At 38.2% G+C, this 24,937-nt stretch overlaps 1 protein-coding gene across 1 annotated transcript in view; it reads right to left on the bottom strand.

Moving 5' to 3' along the window:
- The window catches only part of SAMSN1 (SAM domain, SH3 domain and nuclear localization signals 1), an 82,422-nt gene that overhangs the window by 41,918 nt on the left and 15,567 nt on the right, over nt 1-24,937 (bottom strand). Inside the window, exons 4-9 of the mRNA XM_015640462.3 lie at nt 23,059-23,096; nt 21,414-21,500; nt 17,598-17,665; nt 13,977-14,045; nt 11,047-11,170; nt 9,469-9,845 (exon numbers count right to left, since the gene is read on the bottom strand). Of these exons, the coding sequence (XP_015495948.1) occupies nt 9,469-9,845; nt 11,047-11,170; nt 13,977-14,045; nt 17,598-17,665; nt 21,414-21,500; nt 23,059-23,096 (763 nt within the window). The remainder of the gene's footprint in view (nt 1-9,468; nt 9,846-11,046; nt 11,171-13,976; nt 14,046-17,597; nt 17,666-21,413; nt 21,501-23,058; nt 23,097-24,937) is intronic.

Raw genomic sequence — 24,937 nt, 5'->3', positions numbered from 1 at the left:
CATAAATGTGAAGAAGGAAATCAAGATATTAAAACACTTACACAATCTAGAACTAAATATAGAAATCCTCAAGATATATGTAAAAGTTTCTGTCTCATGATCTTAAACTATCTGAACTCTTGATTTTCCTACTTCCCACACACTGTTTGTCATCATTTCATGTGCTATGCTATCAAAGATAAGTTGTAAGTAGAAGCAAACAAGAAGTTTCACGTCATTTAACCTAATTAATTTGGTTCTTTTGCAAAAATTATTCAGCCAGATTTCTTCAAATGGATTGGAGTGTAAGCACTTCCAGCAAGAATTATGTTATGTTCAAATTTCCAATTTGCTTCTCTTATGTATTAGGGAAGGTGAACTTCTTCAATCAGTTAAATGTCTACAGAAAAACGGTCCAGAAATTTCATTACCATTGGTGAATTCCTTTCAAAATAAAAGCAAATACTCAGATACAAATCACTGTCCATTTTTTTTCTGAAAAGCCCTGGTCTTTGTCTTCCAATGACCTGTCTAAATATCTGGAAGTATTTAAATAGCAGAATTACAGGTGTGTTCACTATGTGTTAATTGTTGCATTTCCAGTCTTATTTTTCAGGCTTGTTCATTTCACCCGCAAGTAATTTTTCCAAGTTGGATGAACACGCAGTTTTCACATTAAATTTTCAGTTTCTGAAAACAAGTTTGGAATTATGCAAGACGTGCCCTGCTTTTGGAGAATGTGACAACTGAAGTGCTTCTTTTAAAGGGCTTTGAAACACACTCATTATAATAATGCTGCAGCCCTGGAAACCTTAGTACCTTTCTGGCACTGAAAATCCTCACTCTTCCATTTGTGCCATTGCTAAGCACAGATACCATGTGACTTTTCCTTCACTTCTGTGTGAAGGGGATGAAAACAGAACCAATTTCTTCTGATTTATGAAAGGCTTGTTTCACAAATAGGCTTTAGGGCACACTTTAAAGTATACAAAAGTGACTTAGCAAAGAGAATAACAATCCTAATCTACACTCACAAAAGAAGCAAGCAAAGATAACCAGGTTCTGAGCCATCCCAGGACTTCCAGAAAACTGATGTCCCCAAAAGAAGAGCCACTTGAATCAGCTGGAGAAACAAGGAGTGTCAGGCATTGTGGTGTGCACTGCTAGCCACCACTTAGCTCTTGTAACTTAAGGTCAGTAAGGATCCTTGAGTCATCTTCAGCCATGGCTTCCTTACCAAAGCCTCAAAATCCTTACCTACGTGGGTAGTCACGTGGGTAGCACTTTAATTATAGTTTCATCAGGGATTCTGAGGAAATCTTAAGCTAAGCTTGCTTATTCTCCTGCATGAAGATGAGCACACACAGAGTGCACTGAGCTACTGCAAGCACAGTGAAGATTAAACATTTTGGCTACAAATGGGAAGCTTGCCACCAACTCAACAAGCACAAGACCTAGAAAATATTTAGGTTTCAAAAGTGAATCTACACAGAAGTAAAACTGCATTACTTTGTGTGAGGAGATGAATTGCACTGTAAAAAATTTTAACAGTTGCCTGATAGTTTCATTGGTCAGGATGTTCCTGAAAGTACCAGGAGTGAATGCATTAGCACAACACAGCATGAAAACACAGCCTGTATTAGCTGATTCATTCAGCAGGACCACTGATCAAGCAAAATATTGTGGGATTTTCATTTTGTTTTGTATTGGCTGGGGTTTTTTATTTTGTTTTCTTGTTTGTTTGATTGTTTTGGATTTTATGGCTTATGGGAAGAAGTTATAGCCTTAATTTATTTATTTATTTTTTTTTAAATAAAAAGACAATAAGAAGAATGTCTTTTATACTGGACTGACAGCAGACCCACCTAAGGATGATATTGTCACAGAGTAAGTAATAAAGCAGCAGACAGGCAATGCAATATATGTCCTTCAGAATGGAAAAGTGCATCATTGTAGCAATTCCAAAGTAGGCTAACAGGAAGTCATCCTTTCACCAGACAGTTTGCTACCAACAACTTCACTTAGCTTAATTATATTTTGACTCTTAATCACATTTCATGAAGCAGCTAGCACTCTTCTTTTTCTATTGAGAATGCATATGGCATTCACAAAACATAAGCCTATGAAATGCACAGTTTTCCCTGCAATTTCAACAATCATACTGCCCTTCATACTACATTCATGACAGTAGTCCAAAATCTTTCATTTCTCTCTCTAGCTGTGCAGGACCTAGCAGCTATGTCAGAAGCAAACCCATGAAATCTGCTGAGCTGAATTACAGTGTTCTTCTGCAGTTATCTGTAACAATATTAAAAATGTTGTGGTATTCTAAAATATCTTTTAGTGCAAATAAATTCACTTCATTATCATTCTGCTTCATATATACTAGCAAATACTAGAAATTCAACTTCACAAAACAGCCCAGAAGTTTGTGGCAGAAAAAGTTTAAGAAGCTTTTTGGTAGAGTTAGGTACATGCCTCTAGGATTAATGGAAAATATGATATCATTCCCTACATAGCCATGAAAATTCTAGTCAGGTATTAAAAATAAAAAATAGGACAAGAGTTACCATAGTGAAGAATAGCAGCATCAGATTTTTCACATTTTTTAAAGCCTCTTTTAAGACTGCATGGTCAAAGTCATCACAGATGAGGACACCAAACTTTTCACGTTACTATGTAAGAAATAGCAAAAGTCACTGTAGGAAGTGGAGTGGTAGTGACAGATATTTGCTATCAGCACAGTGCAGTGGTGCATCTTTAGAAAGGATGGACACCCTCCCAGTTTCCTGTCTTCCCAGCACAAAGCTTGAGAGAAGAAACCTTGCACTTGATTTTTCTCTCATTTTTTGTATTTAACTGAAGCAAGCCCTATAATGTTTACCAACTTGTTGCTGTAACTGTTTCTTGAATAAAGGTGCCTGCAACAGTAGAAAAAGTGAAACTCTACAGACCCTGAAGCACCAAGAAGATGAGTGTTCTTAAGTTCACTAGCATTTGTGTCTTTCTTCTCTGAGCCTGTATCTTTCTCTGTATTTCCAGGAAAAGTAAACACTGAAAATTTAGTTCTGGCTCTTAGCTTTTCATCAGTTTAAAAAAACAAAGCCATTCAAATGTCACCAGCACTTTACGACAATAGATTTTCATAAATCTCAACCACTAGCCACTCACAAATCTTAAAATTCAAAATAAGTTTTCACAAGGTTCTGGAATGGGGTTTGAATGGGGGGAAAATGGGTGCCTCTGTAGCACTGTTCCTTTTTGTCTTTTATCAGTTCCCATATATCTCATGACTGCAGTCTGGGGAGCATGGGGGTGTTTCTAGCTGTCTCTTTACCTTGCAAGAGAGGTGCAGAATACAGAGGGAAAAGGGCTGAGCTGGTGGACCAATGGGAAGAGCAGGGTAACCACTGAAATTAGCTAGAATGTTATAAAAAGCAACAGGAAACCTGTTGAGTGTTGGAACCCTAGGCACAGAGAATTTTAAGCTTTCTGTGCTGACAAGCACTGACCCACAGGAGAACACTGTATTTAACCTAAGGCCATAGAAAAGGCTTCCAAAATTAAGGAACTGAGATTGTAAATGTATAGTTTAAATAAAAGTGTGTTCTAACACATAGTATAAAATTTAGAGTTTAAGGTTTTGAGATATAGTAATATATATGTAGCAAAACAGAGGTTTTAAAGTGTAAGCTTGTCTTGCTTTTTCACCTTCTTCTTCATAGGTTTAGGTAATATTGTGTGATTGAGTAGAAAACTCCACAGTGTGGAACACAAATGTTTGGTTATTAAGTTAGAAGTAAAAATAAATTAGTTAGCATTTTATAATTGGGTAGTTTACACTTAAAAAGCCTTGTAGAGAGAGATGTAAAGCTTCATTTTTAGTTTGTTAGCTTAGTGTGCTGAAGAACATACACTCTGTGAAAATGTAACATAGATAAGAAATAATAAACATCTCTAAATTCAAATAAGAGTACCGTCTCTCACTCATTAATCTCAACCCTAAAGAAAAAAACCTCAAAACATTTTACAGTTGAGGGCCCTGTAAATGAAGACATGACAAGATGAAAGAGAAGCAGCTGGGGACAGTTTCATATCTGAGGAAACAAATCCTGGTTTTGCATCTTAGCCACAGCTTGTCACCTGAACACGCATATCATGGTCTTGATTGGTTTTGTTTACTGCCTTTCAGCTGCCCTTTATCTCATCCCTGGGCAAAGATTGGGCCTCAGCTTGGCTGAGCAGGACTCTCTAACACCCACAGAAAATAGATTTATACTTGGTGAGGATCTGGCTTCCCACCTTGTCACTGAAATAGGAACAAGAGCCAGAGCTTTTAAAAGGATCACTTATTAGTGACAGTGAAGCAGCCGGAGTGGCCAGAGCAGTTGAAAATTGGTGTCTCAGAAAAGCAATTTGGGGATTTCCAGGCTTTCTTTTTAGTGCTATATTTGTGTCAAATGAGGATTCAAAACGCAATCGAGAAAGCTCTTCTAAGGCATGTTCAGGTGTCTCTCAACAGAACGATATTAGCTGAAGAAAGGAAAAACTGCAGAAAACAGTCAAATTGTTTAAGAAAATTGAGCAGGCAGAAAGTCCATTAAAGCCTACAGCATTCTGGTGTGCACCAGAAACTGCTGGCTGAAATGGAGCAGAAGTCTTCCCACAGCAATTCTCTGGGCAGTTCAAATACAGCTTTCAGCGCTGGAGCACATTTTGCTGGAGAAGAATACTCTGCCCTGTTTGTTCATTACCAGTTGTCCATACCCTTCCTCCCCACTCCACTAGTCCAGGGAGCAGTGATCAGTCATTGGTATCACAGATACCCAACCCCTGCATCAATCTCCAGGCAATATGCAGCATGTTTTTGAGAACCAAAATGATCAGGAACAGCAGGGGAGGTGCAGAGGGCAAGGTAAGAGCAAGCCCAGCAAGGAAGAAAGGCTGTCATGGGGCAATCAGAACCTGTTATGTACAATGTGCCAGGAAAAGTTAGAGCAAGGAAATGTACAAAACCAGGGTTGACAATTAGAGTGTTTCTTCAACAAAAAAAATGAGTGTCAAACTAGCCATGTCTCCTAGGGGTCAAAGGGAGGTGCTGAGAAATGGCTTGTCTGACCAGGAAGCAAGCCAGACCAGGAAGAAAGGAAAAAGTCACGAGGTCACTGAAATGGCAGAAAACCATGGCCAGTAACAGCAGGGCAAACATAATCATGATTAAACCATAACACTTTCCTGAGAGGAATTGGAGAGAATGAACACAGGAATTGGCATAAAGTCTTTTTGCAGTAAGGTTGAACAAACTTATTTTTCATTCCACCACAATGTAACGCATTCATACCAGATAGAAACCGATCTTTCAAAGCTTTCTAATCTCCTTTTAACCTGAAAATGGGAGAGAAAATATGTCTTCCTCTGCAGTTCCTTTAGGTTTTTTTCTTTCTCCTCATCAAAATCCCAATTTTTAATCCTGGGAAATGTTGCTCATATTTCCTTCTCACTGAATGCCAAACACAGGTTGCACCAGATAAATATTCTTAGGGTATCAGTGACTAAATCCTTTTTCTGTAAAACTTTACCTTGATGCTAAGGTGTATGAAGATGAGAAGCCCACTTCCAGTAACTCTGCTGATTTGTCTCCAACAGAGGATGTTGTCTCCTCTCCCTTTCCTGTAAAGGAGGCCTGTGTGATTCTACGAAGGCATCTTTCATATTTCACAGATATTGGGAGAGTGGATGGGTCAGCCAGTGATGTAGCATGTTAAAGTATTGAGGGAGAGGAGAGAAGGACTCATCTGCTTTTTTTCTCTTTGTCTCAGACTGTCCAGGATAGTCTGGAAACCTTTTTGTGAAGAGGACCTCAGCTGTGACCTCACTGTGCTTTTCAGGTCCATTCAAGCCTAGCAAGCTCCTGTAGTTTACAGCCTTCTGACTGTAGATTTTTCCTGCCTTATGAGGTTGAAAAAGTCTTATAAAGCCTTATGCAACATCACAGACTGAGAAAAAGCAACAGAAGGCTGAAAGAGTTTGTATAAAAGTCATATGGACATGGTACTTCTAAGCATAATCCTTTGTTAGGGTAGTGAGTATTTTAGCATACAATGACAGAAGGGCAGCTTTTAGTAAACACACACACACAAAAAAGAAAAAACTAGTCTGAGACAGACAGCTTAACTGTTTTCTGTAGGGCTAAGCCTGAGGAATAAAAAGAATTATAAAAACCCAATAACCTTTTCCATTGGGGTCAAGTGGTTGTTAAAGTGGTGTCTGGACAATCTTTTCTTCCATCTCCTGCCTGCTTTTCAGCTGATTCATAACATCACAAACATCAGCCCAGGTCTCCCCAATACACTTCATGATAATAGAAAAATATGCAGCATAGTAGTTACTTTATCCAGTCATGCAAGAATAGTTTTCTTTTTTTTCCCCTTCAAGTACTCTGTATTTTTTTAAAATATATGCTTCCACTTTCTAAGAAAGAGCTATTTATAAATTACATCTCTCTGGGAAGAATACTACTAACAATAATTTCACATGGCAAGCTTGACACACCAAAAAAAAGCAATGCTTTATGTTGCCCTAAGCAAAATTTTGACTAACCACTAATTATATTTTAAAAATATGAATGATAAAATATATATTTTATATTTTTGTATTTATATATAAAATATAATATATATATACAAATACCTGTAGTTTTCTCTGCACAAAGAGTCTAATGGTAGCACTGTGGCAGGATGGGTGAAATGTGAATGGTCTGCAATATCCTTGTGCCAGAGGCTGTCCAGTTAATGGAGGTGGTTACTGAGGGCTTAACTAGGGGAGGCTGAAGGAAGAGTAGCTGGAGGAGCCTGTTGGAGCTGAAGATTACTATAGTTTTTGGAGTCTGTCCTTGCCTAGATGACTTCTGTCACCCCTTTTACTGGTTTAGGTGACAAAAACTGGCAATATGAAGCACCACAAGGGAGGCTGTGCAAAGTGCTGAGGTGGAAGAAAAGAAGAGGGAGTCAAGGGAAGAAAGGTGTCGGGGAAGAAATTGGAGGAAGGGAATTAGGATTACTCATATTTTGTCTCTCTAAACAGCAATCTGTGATGGAGAGATCCATGTCTTTCCTTGTGATTACAGGAGAGCACTACTTAAATTACTATCTGCCATTCAAGCTTTAATAAAGGCCAGGCCTGATCAGCTTTGTGTGCATTGCTGAGATACATCTGGATAATATTTGTCTGAGCTAGATATTTGTCTGTCCCCCAAGTCAGATAAGCAGCAGTTTGCTGATGGAATAGCAGTCTTGGATCTTTGTTTTGCATCTACAAGTTGTCTCAACTCAGGACATACTAATAAGCATTTTGATAGTCTCCAGCTATGTCCTCCACAACTTTCCGCAGCAGAGACAACAGAGGAGTTACCAAGTCAAGAAAATGAAACCATACCTTCTTTCTCACATAACAGGGAAGAGTGGTGCTATGGAATATATTGGTTTTACTTTCATTAATAAATCAACATCAGAAAGAACATCTGCACCACCCCCTCTGTCTGATCCTCTCATAGCAAAGCCACCAGTGTCCGCTTTTTGATCCTTAAACAGCAAAACTGAAAGTTCAGCCTTTGTAATCTTCAATTGAGCCAGTTGATAGAATACAGATGCAAAGAATGTCTTGCCATTGGCTGTAATCTAAATCTAAAGACACTAAGCCCTCAGAGATACATTAAAGTCAGACAGCCCGTCAGGAAGGCAGATGGCAAAATAAACAATTCGAGAAAAACAAGCACTAAACCTCTTGCTGGCACTTAATAGTAACATGGGTAGGACAAATCTCACCAGGGTAGGGAATGCTAACAGTGTGTTTGTGACAAAATGAAATAAAATTATTTGAATTGACACTTATGTTCTCATAAATCTGACTGGCACCTCTATTACTGTTTTTACCGGGGACATCAACCTTCGCTTGGGATGCTAAAGCTGCTTGCATAAAGGAGCCAGGCATATGATGGAGCCCAGCATCCCTGACACAATTCACTTTCTGCAGAGACTCCTGTTTCCTGGCATGCAGGGGGACTCCCCTGACAAACCACAGCCTCTGTTCATGGCTCCCAGCCCATTTCTGCCAACTCTTTGTCCCACAGGTCTTTCTGCAGGTGCTCTCCCTGTGATTATGGAGGGCTGAGGCTATCCTGGGTCTCATTGCTGCATCTCCCTCTGCATTTTTAGGGGTAGCTTCCTTTCCTTCTTTTTCAAATTATCCATCAGTCAAAGTTTTAAATTCTGTTTTCTATGTCAAATCCCAGGAAAATCTACAGCTAGATAAATCCCACATTTCAGGTCCTGCCTGGTATGTCAGCTACTGTGTCATTGAAAGGAAGCTGAATTACCTCCTCCATGAATTCAGAAATATGGCTGCTGTATAGACCCACATCTATTACCTTTCTAATGCTATATGGGCACATGTCACAGATGATGCTGTTCTCAGCAGGACACTCTCTGATCTAAGGCTGTGATTGCTCAGACCTGCATTTGAACACTCAGCTGGCTTAGAAAAAAAACAAAAACCTGTGGTTGAGGTGCACTTTCCTCGGAGCTGGCCTTATTTCACAGTGAGAGACAGCTCTGTCCCTGGAGCACTGTAGAGGGAACAGGCATAAAGGGAAAAGTGGCTATTTTTTACTGCTTCCCTGATGTATTTCACTCTTCCAGTCACCCTCCATGTGCTCACCACTAAGTGGAGCTCCAGAAGACCTGCTGTGACCAGTGAGGAGAGGGAGAAAACCCTTGTTGCAGTGTCTGTATTTTATATCCCTCACCAAAAAGCGTGTCTCTTGGTTTTGTTCTTCTAGTTTTGAATATCCCTTTTAAAAATGCCAGCAATTAAAATACAAAAACCTCCTCCAAAGATCTATCCAGGAAGATAACTTCAGACTAAGATTAAATTCTGCTTCTTTGTTTCTGTCCCTAGAATCTTCTTGCTACTACAAGGGTAATTGCAAAAATAGGCTCTACCAGCTAAGCTGAGCAAGAAGACAAAAAGACAGATACCTCTGCAACCTCTGACATTTGCCTAAATGACTCTAGTGTCTTTTACTGGCATTGCAGTGACTCTAGAAGCCTGCTCCAAGTCCATTTGCTTCACTGTCCCTTACTGACTTAGCCCACACTTCCAGAATGCTTTCTAAGCATAGAAGGATGAGTATAGTACAGATGAAAAACCAAAAAAAAACCCAGGAGTGTGCTGATGAGAAACAGAATAGCCTAGAGCCTTTCAACTCTAAGCTGCTGATGTCTGCATGGTTAAAAATGAACTACCTAGGGCTATACGAACCCCTGGTGTTAGCCTGAGCAATGCATTCACATCCATTTACCTGAAATCTAAATTTGGTTTATTGCATTTCATAACCACATGGAAGACGACAGCATGTCTTTAATGCTGAATCAGAGCAAAAAGTTTCCAATTTTTATGCATATCAGCACAAAAGAAACCACTTCCACTTACCCAGGAGTACTGTAGATCCATATCAGTTAGGGAATATGTAAGATGTGGCTGATGAGAAGAGCAAGTACAGTTTTCCCATTCTTCTATTTTTGAAATTAAAAAGTCACAAGGACAGAGCTGGTTGTCAGGAAACAGCTTCCAGTCACTCCACAAGTGAAATTCTGTTTCAGAATGAATTGAAATAGTTCCTAAGTTATTAAGTCTGGAAGTGTATGAGCGGCCCAGAGACGCAGAAATAAAATCCATCCTGGTCTCAGTCTCTTCTTTTCTCCTTGTATTATCTTTCCAGGACTTCTTTTCGTGAGGTTTTGTCAGCTTCATGCAAGAAGTTAGTGCTTCTTCATCCTCTTCAGAGAGATAAGCATCTTCTAAGGTATCTTTAAAAATGTAAATTCTTGTTATAGGGTGTTGCAATTCATAGAGAATGTAGCACAATTTTTTTTTAAAATTTAATAGCTGTCTTTCACTCTATACAATGAAAAAGCCAAGGACTCAATTTAAAAAAAAAATTAACAACAAAAATACTCCCACAAAAAAACTCACAAAAACACACACAAAAAAAACAAAACAAAAAACAAAAACAACCCCCCCCACCCCCAAAACCAAATAATTATGATAATTAGGGAGATGGAAAGGATTTTGTACTGGGTCAGGCATCTGAGCCAAAAGTGAGATTTATTCTCCATTTGGTATATTTGTCTTGTTTCCTCAAAGGAGGAAAATTTTATTAGTTCTGCCCATGAAAATTTGCTAACTGAATGTCATATTGCTGATAGTTTCAGAGAGCATGAATTTAGATAGTTCAGGAAGTTTTCTGAACTATTGCTCTCCCACCCCTTTAATGTATGTTGTAGTTACAAAGTAGTTGCTAAAATCCCTATTTCCTTACATGTTTCAGCCCAAGCAGTGAATTGGCTAAAGCAGTAGTTCAACGGATAGTTTAAACTTGTTTTGCTAATACTGGGTTATTAAATAATCATATAAACAAGTGTGTTGTACAACCAGTGCATGCATTGTTAAAATAACATTGGCAAAACAAGTTCAGAGGAAAAGCTGCTGCACAGTCAGATCAGAGATCTATAGGAGACTCCAGAAAATCAGCTGAGGCCAGAATCAGTTCAGAATTCCTGTTCCTTACAGCCCTGGGCACTCAGGTATGATGAGAGACTGACTTCCTTACCATACCTCAGACCTTCCTGCAGATGCTACTGACCCATGGATTAGCACTGGAAATTATCTTCCTAGTTGTGAATTTTGCCTTTCTGACCAGAAATGTGATACAAAACTAGGAAACCCAAAGTGTCCCCAGCACAGAGGCCCTGCTGTTATACAATTCTATTTATCTAGAATCCCCACTTGTGAGATGTACTGTTACAAAACTCCAGCTAGTGTGACAGGAAACAGGTTTTCACACTATGAGGAAGTGAGCGCTGCAGTGGTATCACAGTAACATCTCAGTCAGGGGTTGAAAATCGTGGGTGGTGAATGACAGACCAGGACTGAATTGTTTATAGTTATGTTCAATCCAGTGCAATTTGCCAAATGTTGGAAGGACTGCTGATGTGATGCTGTACTTACTGAGGGGAACCAGAACGTGCTTGACGTCTTCCAAGCTCTGTGTACTTGCTTTCTTTGTTCGGACCAATTTCTGCAATCTTTTTAATGTTCCCCTGGACTCAGATTTGTTGTCTGGTTCTGCACTCTGCCAAAAAAACAAAAACAAAACAAAACAAGAAAGACACTAAAATAATTCAAACCCTAAAAATAAAAACTAAGGGTAACATGGTGTTTATCTTGAGAATGACAAAGTGTTGGATTCAAAGAACTGATCATTGACACAATGCTTTAAAAGTTAAGCTTTTCCTTGCTTGGGACTAATAGGTTAAAAAAGGAGAAAAGGCAATTCACAAGAAACATCAAGCTTAGACCAGTGTTTATATTGCTGTTTACATATTTTTTTTCTTGAATACCTAAGCATTACAGAATACATGCAGGACCTAGTGAAATAAACATATACCCACACCCCAAAAAAATCTGAAACTGCTTTATTCTTTCAGGCACTTTTATGATAAAATACTCTTTGTTATGTTAATTATTATTATTATTATTATTACTACTACTACTACTATTTATTATGTGTCTAGATGCACCTTTCAGGGCTACCTTCATGGGTGATATAAATCACACTAATGCTGATGGAGCCTATATTGACTTCTTTCCTTAAGGATGGGACCCTAGGAATACTCCTTCTTTAATCACAATAATGCAAAAGTTCACAGTGCATAGCACTTGGGTTTAGATCCCTCCTTCTCAGCAGCATGCTACATTTCATGAAACCTGCAGTGTTCTGGAAACTGGAATCTGTTCCATGGGAACAGAACAGGAAGCCAGAGGGTTGACACCTTTTAATGTCTCCAGTGTCTCTTGTAGGCCAGGGCTTCATTAGTGTCTCAGTTTTGCAGTGAATGTCGCAGCTATCCCTGAAAGCTGCACTTCAGTCTCAAAGTTCCATAAACTGAACTCCTTACAGATGAAATTAAGACAAAAGACACTTTCCAGAAGTTCAGCTGATGGCCTCCAGCTACTGGTTGGAGTCCAGCAGGGAGGATGTGAGCATTGGTAAGACCTGGACACACTGTGGGCATCAGCTCATCACCACCAACTGCTCTGCTGTGCTTTTTCTGTCCTTCACCTGCATGTTAGATTTCTTTCCTCTTACAAATTCAAGATGGCAGAAATGCATTTTTGTCTTAGGTAACGAGAGAAATTGAGGTGCAATTTTTCAGTCTCATTGTGAGATGTCTGCAAAATAAATCACAGTGGTTTAAAATGCTAATATTGCTCTCATATTAGATCTCTTGTAGCAATAATAATTTGTCCGCTTATAAGTAACAACACAAAAGCAACATGATGACTTTGATTTATGATCTTGGATTTCCATCTTGGAAATATCAAGATAAATGGAAGATAATCTATTCAGATAATTTCATTAATGGCAAACTCTAATCCTCTTTTCCTTAAAAGCATGCGTTTCATGGAGTCTATTGTTAGGGAAAAGTCATAAGTGCTTAAATAATAAATGTAGTAACTCTCTTTCATGGAGAAAAAAAAGCTCATGAAGTATCAGCTAGTGGTGAGATAGCTTTTAAATTTACAGTATTTTATTTTGGCTTACATAAGCATTCAAATATGGGATTTTATCTGCCTATCCAAACATTTGATGTAGAAACCAATCAGGTGAACTGTGCTTTGCCCCAATCTATGAGCAAAGCTATCTATAAGGAAATAATTCCCACATGAATGAGAACCAAGAATATTATTGATTTCCTTACTTAATGGGTTTTAGTGGTGAAAAATCATGTCACATCACAAATCAAAATGAATTGTGTAAAAAAATAAATCACAGGCTGCCCTTTAGTTGCAAATAATTTGTATGAAGCGTGCAGGAATACTTAAGCACAAAAAAATATACATTTTAAAAATGCACTTCTAAAATGCATTACAGGAGAAAGAACTAAATTATGTCTGATAAACTGTTTCCACTTTATACAAAGATATTTTAAATACCTTACACATTTTTGCACAGTGAGATGTTATGAGGATTAACCTGGTGACAGAAATACAGCAATTTGGAAGCTAAGTGTAAAACACTGCTGGTCAGATTCCTGCAATCTCAGTCCTGTTGAGCACTCTCTTTCCTGGGTGTAACTGCATTAATTTCAATAAAACTACTTGCACAGCATGTCACTTCTCAGCATAAAGAATTTAGTCATGGCACAGTCTAATCTCTGTGATTTTTCTTTAACTGCTTTGCCTTTCCCAAGGAAGTGCAATGATTTAATCATGACTACCAATGCACTTAAATTCAGACTACAGTGTAAGAGTGAGAAGACAAAAATTTATGTGTTTACTGTGTCCACGGTGCTAATTGTTATGGTACCATAAAAATGTTTGGAAAGTTTCAGTAATAACATGGCTGCACATAATTAATATTAAAATAGTATGTGATTATATACAACTTCTTGCTCTTTTTAAAGAGCTCTGTAAAATGCATCAAATTTGGATAAATTTTCTGTTAAAAAATGTCGATAAAGCCATGGTCAGCACATAGAGAAGCACTGTCTGGACTTCCCTCACGTGCTCTGCCCATATACATCTGACTTTAAATATCCCCATGATGTTGGCCTGGTACTCCAACTAGTTTAAAATGAGTGCAGAATCAGACTAAGCAGTCTGAGATAATAGGCAGATTCTGCCCTGGGAATCACAGCAATAATACAATATTCTATAAATGATAAAGAAATATAATGATTAATAGCAGGGCAATAATAAGGTATTCTATAGAAGACAGAGAGATATCATGATTAATAACATGGATATGGATAAAGATCTTTAGGCTTTTGGAGAAGGATCATTCTCCAAAAATACAGCACAGGAAAAACCAGCCTGTGAGCCTGTTCTTCTCAGCTGCTGGTGAAAAAAAATAAACAATTTTCATGGCTACTCACCACTTCACTGTTGCCAGGCACACCTGGATTGTGAACTCGTGGTGGGATCCATTGCTCATAGTTTATCACCTAGATAGTAAGAAAAGTAGAATAAAAAAAAAATACAACTTACAGAAGATGAATAAGCAGAATTAGCATTGTGTAATTAAATATAGATAAGAGCTCAGCAGCTTTTCAGCCTGGTATTGTGTGGATATGAAAGTAAGACTGACATATACCAGCTGCCACCCATTGAAATTATTTTGGTATTGAGCTGTCTTGATTTCCTCACTTATCTGGGACTCAGTAACATCTTGTAGACATCACAGTGAAAGTGGTACCATGGCAGAGCTGTGCATTATAGTATGGGATCCTTAGATCTCATCCTAGATCATGGCTTTCCCTGCTCAATGAACAGGAAAGACAGAAGACTTCCTTCAGCAGAACCCCCTTAGGAACACCACTGATGCAGTTCTAAAATGAGTCTTGCTTGGTTCATTTTTCCTGGGATGTTGAGCAGCAGGGGTGTGAGTTTGAACCGGATTAACAAAGGGGAGAAAATGGGACAATCCTCAGAACTAAGATAAGACTATTCACACTTTCATCATCTGCTCATGACATTTGTTGGTCAGGGTGTCCTCAGGAGAGGAGCACCAGGGGAATACACCTTCCTTGGGGCACTGCTGCAGTCCCTAGGGGGCAAGCCTGGCAGTGCCTACAGCTCAGCAGGAAAGTGATGAACACTGGCCTTTTTCCTTCATGAATATGAATGGCATGTTGAAGGCTGAATGCAACCTAAGGATTTACGTGAGAAATGAGGCATGAAACATTTTTGAAAATGTATTAGCCCAAAGACTGCGTTACTTGATATTTTATGTCCTTCCCAATATGTTACAAAGGCTTCAAGCCATCAAGGGAGCCCTGCTAGACTTGAGTAAATAAGAACAAAGGTATGAAAAATAAATGCAGAAAGTAAAGGCACTTTTTATGGTAAGAGACAATTATTGCAGTGGTGCTCATGTTATATCCCTCAACCTGTACTTCTGTTTCAAGCCCCATTTTCAAGCACTTACAGAATGAATGGAATGAATGAATGTCAATTTAGGAAATGGAGAAGGATTAAAGCTTTTGTGAAGCACTCAGGGAAACTTATTTGCTTTCTCTTTTTTTTTTTTTTTTTTTTTTCTTCAACAGTAGGGAAAAAATATCTAAGGTGTTCATCTGTTCAATTTATTCCTGCCTGTAAATTTGTCTTTTCCATGGCTCACAAAATCACAGACTCCCACAGACACTGACAGACTCCCACAGCTGAGGTAGGAATGCACTTCTGGGGACTGTCTAGTTTAGCTCCCTGCTCAGACCTGGTCACCAGATCAAGTTGCAGAGGTCTATCTCCTGACAGGAACATCTCCAAACTTCTCATATCCTAGCTAGGAAGGTTTATCAGTGTCTGACCACCTTCTATACAAGAAGAGTGCTTGCTTTATTTTATGTGAAATTTCCTGTATCTCATCTGTGCCCATTGCTCCATCACATTCTTGGGAGTAGAGGTCTGTAATTCCCAGGACTTTCTGGGACATCTCAGTTGTGTGAGCTATCCCACACAGCTTTGTGATCCTGAGGCTGCAGTTGTGCAATTGCATGCAGACTCCTAATTCCTCTTGTGTGCTCCCCATGCTCTGTGCATCAGCAGACAGGAACTTCATAAGGACACTTATTTGTGCTGATTTTGCAGGAAAAGATCTTCCTCCATAATGCTGTTCTCTCAGCATTTCTTTGTTTGTGTGCATATTGTAGTGCAGCAAATGAATCTTGCATTTGCAATATTAGATATAATATGTACACACACACACATATATATATATAAGATATACAGATATAGATGTATACAGATATAACCAGTCCATTTTGGAAGCTTAAAAGAGAATTATATCAATGTTACCTTGATGATAATGAAGACAAGAGGTAACAATCACTAAAATTTAAAATAATGCCATTAAACCTTAATTGTTTAAAAAGCAAGTGCAATAGGTCTTAAACTGATACCAAGGTTTGGAGGTACTCAAGTCCCTGTAGTTCATCATTCATGCACCTGAAAAAAACATTTTCAAATGCTTTGAGAAGTCAAAAAAAATGATTTTGCTTCAAAAATGGGGCAAATGGTTCATGGGGAAAGGTTTTAAGTGAATTTATGGGAACTTATACTTAAAGCAAACTTAGGTCTTATTCCCTTTTTCCCTCCACAGTCTGTCATGTCTGAGGAATGACCTCCAGACTCTTTACCAGGAGCCAGTCCAAAAACTGTCATGGCAGGACAGGGGCAGAGCACAGATCCCTCACACTAAGGGAAGAACTATTGTAGGAAATCAAAGAACAATCTTTGTTCACAATACTTAGAAAATGAGAGAAAGAACTCAGAGAAAGAGAATGAGAGATGCAAAAGAAAAAGAGTTCTTTTCTCCTTTCCTACCTCCTCAGATACTCTTTTGTCAGCTGGGAGAGGAGATAATCATGGGAATGAACAGTGCAGGGACAGATAAAACCCTGAGGGAAAGCAGGAGAAACCTGGGACACACTGACTTTCCAGGCATCAGTTTCCCATACAGTTGTCTGTCCCCTGATATGCAGATCATTTGACTCTTTTCTTTTAACCCAGATCTTGACTTTGACCTACACTGGAGCTGAGCACTGCCTAAACATTGGGTCTTCATCTGTCTTATCTCAGATGCCTTGAGGGTGGTACATTTTTTTCTTGGTTTTAACCTAAACATCTAAAAGGACTCCTGATATTGTATAGAAAAAACAGAGCAAGCTCAGATCAGAGCTTTTTCTAAAATTTAATGCTCACCTTGAATTCAGAACTTTTCCGCAAAGGAAAATTTAATAGATTTTTCAGCTTCTAAATAATTTTATTGTATTAATTCCTCATTTAGAACACACACATATATACAGGTGTGTTACACATATATACAGGTGTGTTACACATTTTTAGTCCCAAACTGAGTAAACTTTTATGTCCTGTGAAATCAGCAGAGCTAAGCTAATTTGCTACGGGTAGAACTCAAGTAAAACATTATGAGAGCAAACACTGGACTGGAAGTGAAATAAAACCCAAACACCAGTTATTCCAATTCCAAAGCTACAAGTCCTTCTCCTCACCTCTACTGTTCACCAGCTGATGGGCTGTCACCTACTTTTATGTTGTTGCTATGATTATGCAAACCCAGGGGTCAGAATTCATTAATTCCTCGTGCCAGTGGGATGACTAATACAGATTTAGGAAGAAGAGATATGGTATATCAGAAAGCATTAGGATACATATGCCAATACAGATCATGCAAGACAGATGTAAACACTTAGTTCAGAACTTGCCAGACACAGTTCTAGCACATCAATTTAGCAGAAATGTATTTGCTCAGGGAAGGAAAATGTTTTCTAGGCAATGAAATCCATATGGCCTGCAACAGAAAAATCATGAACAATTTTGGAAGTCACCAGAGTCTTCTTTCAATATCAGCTGCTAAAATACAGAAGCATACTGAGTATGAAGTTTAGGCTATACAAATTCTGAATAGAAACAAGAAATTAAATTTTATTTGAATGAAAATTTAGATTCTGAATAATAAAGAGTAGTTGTTTCACCTGACATGTTGTTTCTTCTATCTTCTTTCCTTGGAGCAAATGTATTCCATCAGCAATAATATTATCTTCTGTGAATTATGACCAAAAAAGAGAAAACATGCTTTAAAATGTCCTGCTTTGTTTTTATGAGGAATATCATTTGAATTGCACTCAATGCTTTGAGCTGACATTTTGAGTCTCTGAAGTTAATCTTATTTAAGCATCCATTTTATCTTAGACTGCTTTGAAGTGAGACTGCAGAAAAAATTGGCAAACTGACTCACAGAAAGAAAACTCATTCATACTTGTTTCTTCTTCTGTACTCAGTCCTCAGTTTACTAATCCAGAACCCCACTGTGACTTTCCTCTTGCCCTGCTAATTTACAGCAGCAAAGTCTAGAATATTCATATGAAAAAATGAAGGGCAAAAAATATTTTTTTCAACTGAGATCTGTTTATCTTAGATTAGATTAGAAATTACTTTCAAATGATGAATGTCCTCCCATCTCTTGAAATAAATGAATGTTTGGATGGGAAGAGTATTAACCTTCACTACAACAATGAGCAATAATAGGTCAAACAAGTCTAAAAACTATTTTAAGCAGGCTTACTTTGAAAAATTCACTTTTACTCCCAATCTTAAGGCAAAGCACTGTACAGCTGTAGGACAGCCCTAGTGATCAGATTCCCTCAGAACAGATATCAGGATCACTCAGATATTTTAAAGGGAGAAAAAAAATGAAGTAAAATATCTGTTAATCACACCACATTTTCTAAAGTCACTACAAAACAGCAGGAATGTGTTGGGTTTTTTTTTTTATCATTAATCTTAATTTGGCATCTTTATTGCTTCTGTGGAATACCTTACAGCATCAGTAGTTCTCCTGTTTGTAAAAGGACAGCTTGCTTAAAATATAGTTCCACAAAAACTAACCATAGGCAGGCGAGACTGATTGCATTGTGCTCCTTACAACTAACAGAAAAAGAAGGAGTAATTCAAGGAATAATTCTAAGTGAGTTCAATTCTTTAGCTATCACATAGAAGAAGTGTCTGAATGTGATCATTAAAATTTATATTCAAAGAGGCACATAGGATCCTGGTCCAGATTTTGTCTTAAGCACTTACAAATCTCCCAGAAGCCACCGAGGGCCTGGTGTCTGACAACCTGGTTGTTTATTTCATTATATAGCTGGCTGGACTTCCAGGAGCACCATAACTCATGAAAAGCAGCACTCATGCAACACCAGATTCACACAACTGGGTTCTTTCTGGTCCTCAGGATAACTTGTTTTCATCTCCTGCAGGCATCTCTGTACACTACACCCCTGCACTCTGTGAGCTTACTTGGGAAATTAAATCTTGCAGTGTTCAGCTCTTTGCCCCAAAGTCCTCCTACAGCCTAATCCAAAATATTATTATTGAGTAGCTGAATCACAAACAATTGTGAGGCAATGAAAAATGCCCTTAATCTGAAAGACTATATACACTGACACTGCTATTGACGTAATATTGCCCAAACCCAAATTAAAACAGCAAGTTATTAAAGCAAAACTTAGTGGTGCCATAAAAACCTGCACCCATGGTGCTCTTACATCTTGCTTAGATCAGCTCTCCAGCCCACTGAATTATGGAATAAGGTATTTGTGTAAAAAAAAAACAAACAAACAACAACAACATCGACAATAACAACACATGCAAAAGATATAAATGAAGTTCAAATGGAGCTGCAGTGTTCTTGTCTTCCTAGTCTGGCAAGAGGTACCAGTCACCCTCCTGTGGAACGAATTAGGAGCAGTGGAGAATTACATCCACTGGCTCTGAGAGGTGTCAGTTGTTTGCTGTTTGTCTCCATAATCTTTCATGGAAGCCCAAGGACTATGACTTCCACAGTCAACTTTTCAACAGTGATGGTTTTAGGCTGGCAGATCTCGTGCTGATGATTTGGGTGTGGCCTTGTGAGCAAGGACTGGTGTTTCCACTGCTGTGTCTGTGGGACATACATGTGTTCACTGCGATTTCATCCCAGAAAACTTGGGCTTAGATGGAATAATACATGTGGTGTCATCAAGGGCTACATCCAAAGGCTACCAGTGTCTGTGGATGTCTCTACAATTATTTCAGTGATATTTGAGACAGGTCTGTGGACACAGCTCAGAAGTAAGCAGAGAAAACTATGGTGACCACCTTACATGGCTTTTATAATCCAACAGAAATTCATTTTATGCAATAGACTTGCAGACCTTGAAGGATTATCTCTGCTGAGAGAAAAGTTTGATCAATAGTGACGAATTATCTTGATCAATAGTGATACACTGTAAATCTCCTTGCAAAGGTTTCCACCACTGTGTGAAGGGGACTTCCCTTGAAATAATTTTACTGCAGTAGAGGAAGGGGAGATTTTTATTTAGCTGCCAGCTTTGCTTCCTGTTCCCTCTGGGCCCCTGCCCTTCAATTACAACACTTGTCAGCTTTTAAAATGTGCACTGCTTCTTTTGCATGCCTTGGATATTTAAAAGGGTAAAAAATGCCTGGAGTAGAAAAGACTTTGGAAGAAGGTCAAAAAGTTCTGTTTTCTCATTCAGCCTCTCCCCACTTCCAATCCACCAACCTCTGGAGTATCATTGGAAGGATCATTCCAAAATGGTTTTGGTTGAAAGTAAGACTTGTCAGGAGAGAAATGCCTAATATTTCTGTCATCTATCATTACAACCTGTTCCTTGCAAGCCAATGACACTTACTGAAGGTCCCTTTTCTCCTCACTAGTTCAGTACAAGAATTCCTCTAAATCTTCCTGTCATCTTTTATTTCTGATTCTGGTTCAAGAAACCAAATTTGCCCACAGATGTGCAAATGCAATATGTACTGCAAGTTCAGATCTATTTCCAAACATTTAAGAGTTTAACTTCAAGTGGTGAACTGAACAAAATTCAGAAGGAAAGTTGGCACCCTGTCCTTTGCTTTCTTTGACATACCCAGATAATAGTGGAATCTCCTATCAGTGGACGATCTCTGGACCATTTGTGCAGGAGATATTCCCACTTCTTTTGTTTAAATTGAGAACAAGACATACTTCCACTTTAATCTCACATATCTTGATTTCTGCTTTTGCTGAGCCTTGTCTGGTTTGGTCTGATTAAGCAACAGTAAGAGATCTACCTTAAATTTGAGAAGTACAAATATAAATGCCACTCCTGGAAGCAACATCAAGCAGATATCAAAGCATTTTGATTTTTAAACTCCTGTTTGTGTTTAAATAGGTGAGGTGACTGCTCACTTGTTAATACTGAATGTTATTTTGATGAATTTATATTGGTGCACTTTTAAGCAGTGTCATTAGCAACTTCCCATGCATTAGTTGTAGGTTGTTCTAATAGTTAGTCAGAACAGGTTTAGAAAGAGAATTAGACAAAGTACTTGCATCTAAAATTTTGCCAACTCTCTATTGTACCTGTCACAAAAAGTTTCTTCTGAGAAACCCTGCACCCTTTCCCTGCTGGATATCTGGAGCTGTGTAAAATATCCAGGAATCATGGATTACTACAGCTGGCAAGCCCTATACAACACAACTGTGGCAATTTACTGTAGGGAAAGTCTGCTTTGGCCCAAAGTGAACTGGTCATAGAGTGTGTTTGTAGCTTCCCAGTTTTAAGATAAGCTTTGTTTTAACTACTTTTATCCCCAGTGAGGACAAAATAAACGTCAAAAAAACCTTTTTATTTATTATTTAATTAAATTATTTAGCTGGATTATTGGTAAAAAATGAAAAATTTTCCTAGGTGCCCTTTTAAATACTTTGTTGGAAATGCAAAATCAGCTGAAATATGTTTAGCAATTACCTTCAAGCTGGCAGTGCCCTCTGATGTAGGAATCGTTCTCTGGCTTCTTGGAACCCTGCCGAAGTGTGCCATTCACATTTTTCCTGTCTAAAGTAAAAGCACAGAGAGCAGTCACCTGAATTCATAGCAAACCTGTGAAATAACAGGAAATTCTATAAAAATAGCATCAGAATGCAAATCGAAAAAGCTTGCAGAGAACTGGAGCATCTGCTCAGACATGGAAATGAACTGATGATTTTGCAATACAGGAATTTGGATGGATGGATGGATGGATGGATGGATGGATGGATGGATGGATAATATTTATTATGGTCAGACTTCAAGTTTTATCATTTTCTTCTGTGGTCTAACACCTCATTTAACACTGTTAACACATGATCAGAATGACTGTTATCTTAACCCTGGATTTAAGACCTACGATCCCATAGAACATCTGTACCTTTGTTTTGCTTCCAGGTATATAATCATTATTATTATTATTATTATTATTATTATTATTATTATTATTATTATTATTATTATTATTTAAGTCTACCAACTTTTTTTTTTTTTTCCTTATAGTTTTACCCAAATAGAGTGTTTGCAAGGAATAACAGCAAAGATGCCCACAGTCATCCCTCCTGGATTCCAAGGGGGGTCCAGTGATGGGCTCAGCCTGGATGGAGATGGAAGGAGATGGCCATTCTCCTGCTCCCTCAGTGAACTTCAGAGCGCTCTTGCTTCACAACATGTAGATAACTATTCTGGGTTTGTGCTTTCTGGGTTTGCTTGGTTTTGTTTGGTTGAGTTTTATTTAATGCTGGGTTTCTCTCAGAAAATTTTCATTGTGAAAGCTCTTGTAGATCCTGTCAGGTGCTGGGAATTCATTACAGCCTGTTTGCTGTAGACCAAATGACACTGTCCTGCATGAAAGTGTTCCCAGTGAGGAGCTGCAGAGTGAAGCCTTAACACAGGGGAGCTTTCATCTATTTGAGACACATTGTGAATCAAAGCCACATCATCACAGCCACACACAATACCCTTTATACTCAGCAAGGACTAGATACAACAACTAAACCAAAACTCCAAAGAATAAATGAAAGCATGATAACAGGAAGCTCTCACTGAACAAGAAAAAAAAAAATCCAGGAAATTTTACTTTTAAGAAGCTGATGATTATTTCCTATAGAGTAGTTACAGGATAAAACACATTGAAACACAAGTGTAGATAACAATACAGAGTGTCAGGATGGGTTTAATAAAACCCCTGAATTTCCTTCTTGGTGATCTTGTTTGTGAAAATTCTCACAAAGAAGTTTAAAATGGGAAAGGGCAGGGACCTGAATTTTCTTAGATCAGAGACATTTTAGGGTTTTATTGAAATGATTAAAGGAAACACTGGGCATGCTGAGTATTTCTAATGCTGTCCCATAACAGGTTCTTCATCCTAATGTGGTTTCTATATTTAACTAGTTTGTTTTCAATATCTACCTACAAATGTGTGTGTGGAAAGCAAGGAAGAGGGGAGAATATATTGAAAGCGTAATTCTATTTTTTCCTTTCCTTTGCATTTGCTCCAATAGCTGTAAAACAAATCAGACCCTTAATTAAAGTTGGCTCTCTGAGATTAGCAAGTAAACAGTAAATGATTTAAGCAGCTACTAACCAAATGCTTCATTTTCAGACATGGACTTCTGGATGGATCTAAAAGAATTAAAAGAATTTACCATTAGCTGAAAGGCAGAATGAAAAAATTAAAGCCTGTTTAATCAAATATGGGTATTTTCAAACTAATTCTTCAAAGCAGGGCACAGGGATTTAGCTGTGTTATTCCCACTGGCTTTAGTCAGAGTTGGCTCATTCACCCAACCATCTATTCCCAAATGCCACACAAAGCATCCGAGGCTCCATTCTGCAGGAATATGTGACTCAAGTTTCTTTCTGAAATAAAGAATTCATGTTGGAGTCTGGGGGACACATCAGGAAGCAAAGAAGAGATACTTTCCTCCAGACATGATCTGAAGTGTCCTACAACTTTTAGGATTATGGCTGTAAGTTTGGGGACATGACAGGTTGAACCAGAGAGATCCATATAAACACACCATCCCCAGGACCCTGAGTGACATTTTACTGCCCCAGTAAACCTTGAGCTTTTTGCACATTTACATCAAGGATTAGTCCTAATGCATGCTTCCATATGTGGTCAGTAGTTCATAGAGGACAACTTGAAGAATAGATGAATTTAACAGAGGGAAAAAAAAATAAATCTTTGAATAAAGATTAATTTGTTTCGCTTTATCCATTAAAAATCCAACAGAGAGTAGTTTATGAGCACTGGTTATAGTAGGTGAGAGGAGGGACTGTTTAATCTGTGACAGGGATCAGCAGAAGGGAAGGAGCACAAAATCTGGGATCCTTCCCCATCCTCAGTCATGTAGGGGCTGAAGAGTTTCCTGAGCAAGAGGTTGCAGCTGAACTGCTGTGGATCTTTCAAGGAACTGGTCTGTGCCCACTTAGCTCCTTTTAAAATGATTGAATTTTGTGATTCCAGAATTCCACAGTTTAATTCTTATTGTCTAAACAAGGAATATTTATGTTATTTCTGCAACTCCATCTAATTTGGCGATTCCTTCTTGCCCCATTGTATGTAACAGAGAATGATTAATTCCTTGTTCACTTCATCCATATCTACATGAAAGGTCAATGGGAAAATTTCTGCATTATCACTGGGACTGCTGTGCCAGGATAGTGATGGCTGGACATGATGAAATAATTTTCATTACAAAATCTTTTCATGTTGATTCAAACTGTTTTCTTCCAACTCACTCTTTTTTTTTTTTAATTGATCAGTCAAATAATCTCAACAATGCTTCTAAATTCTGATACATTTCTTTAGAACAGGATTATTTTCAAAGAGGATGGTTTTATTTGCATTGTAAAATTTGACATTTTAGCTATAAACTGTATTTTTTTCCTGAGGCAGGCCAAGTTCTGATCTAAACAGGACACTTTTAGGCATCCAGGTGATTTCCTCATATCTGTAGAGCTTGGTAAGGCCTACACAGTAGCTTGACTTCCTTTAAAGTGTAAATGATGAGAAATCCATGAGTAATAGAGTTATGTCTGTATTTTAATTAATGAAATTTTGGGAGGAGTTTCACAGAGCCCTGGCTGGTGACACATAGTTAAGATCTCACAGATGAGTGCACACGTCTCTGTGTTTGAAGCTGATAAGTTACTAGTGTTTTTATCAGATGACAAGAAATAGATTAAAACTCTTATTTAAGACAAAAGAGCTCTTCATTTTCTTAGAAATCTTTACCCATTTTGAGATTTTTTAGCACCAGACACAGATAACATTGATGTTCTGAATTTAGTGGGGCCCCACCTATAAATAAAATTAACAAAAACAAACAAAAACTCCAGGAATTTTCATGTCTGTCACAGCAGACAGATAAGATCTGTCTGTAACATTCCATTAGGCAGGGTTTCAGATTTCATTTGAAGGGGTTCACTTCAGCAATGCAATAGCCTTCAGCATGAAG

Source organism: Parus major, chromosome 1 (assembly GCF_001522545.3).
Source record: "Parus major isolate Abel chromosome 1, Parus_major1.1, whole genome shotgun sequence".
In the NCBI taxonomy this organism is placed as follows: domain Eukaryota; kingdom Metazoa; phylum Chordata; class Aves; order Passeriformes; family Paridae; genus Parus; species Parus major.
The sequence above is the reverse complement of the archived record's forward strand: the minus strand, read 5'-3'. Positions and strand labels throughout refer to the sequence as shown.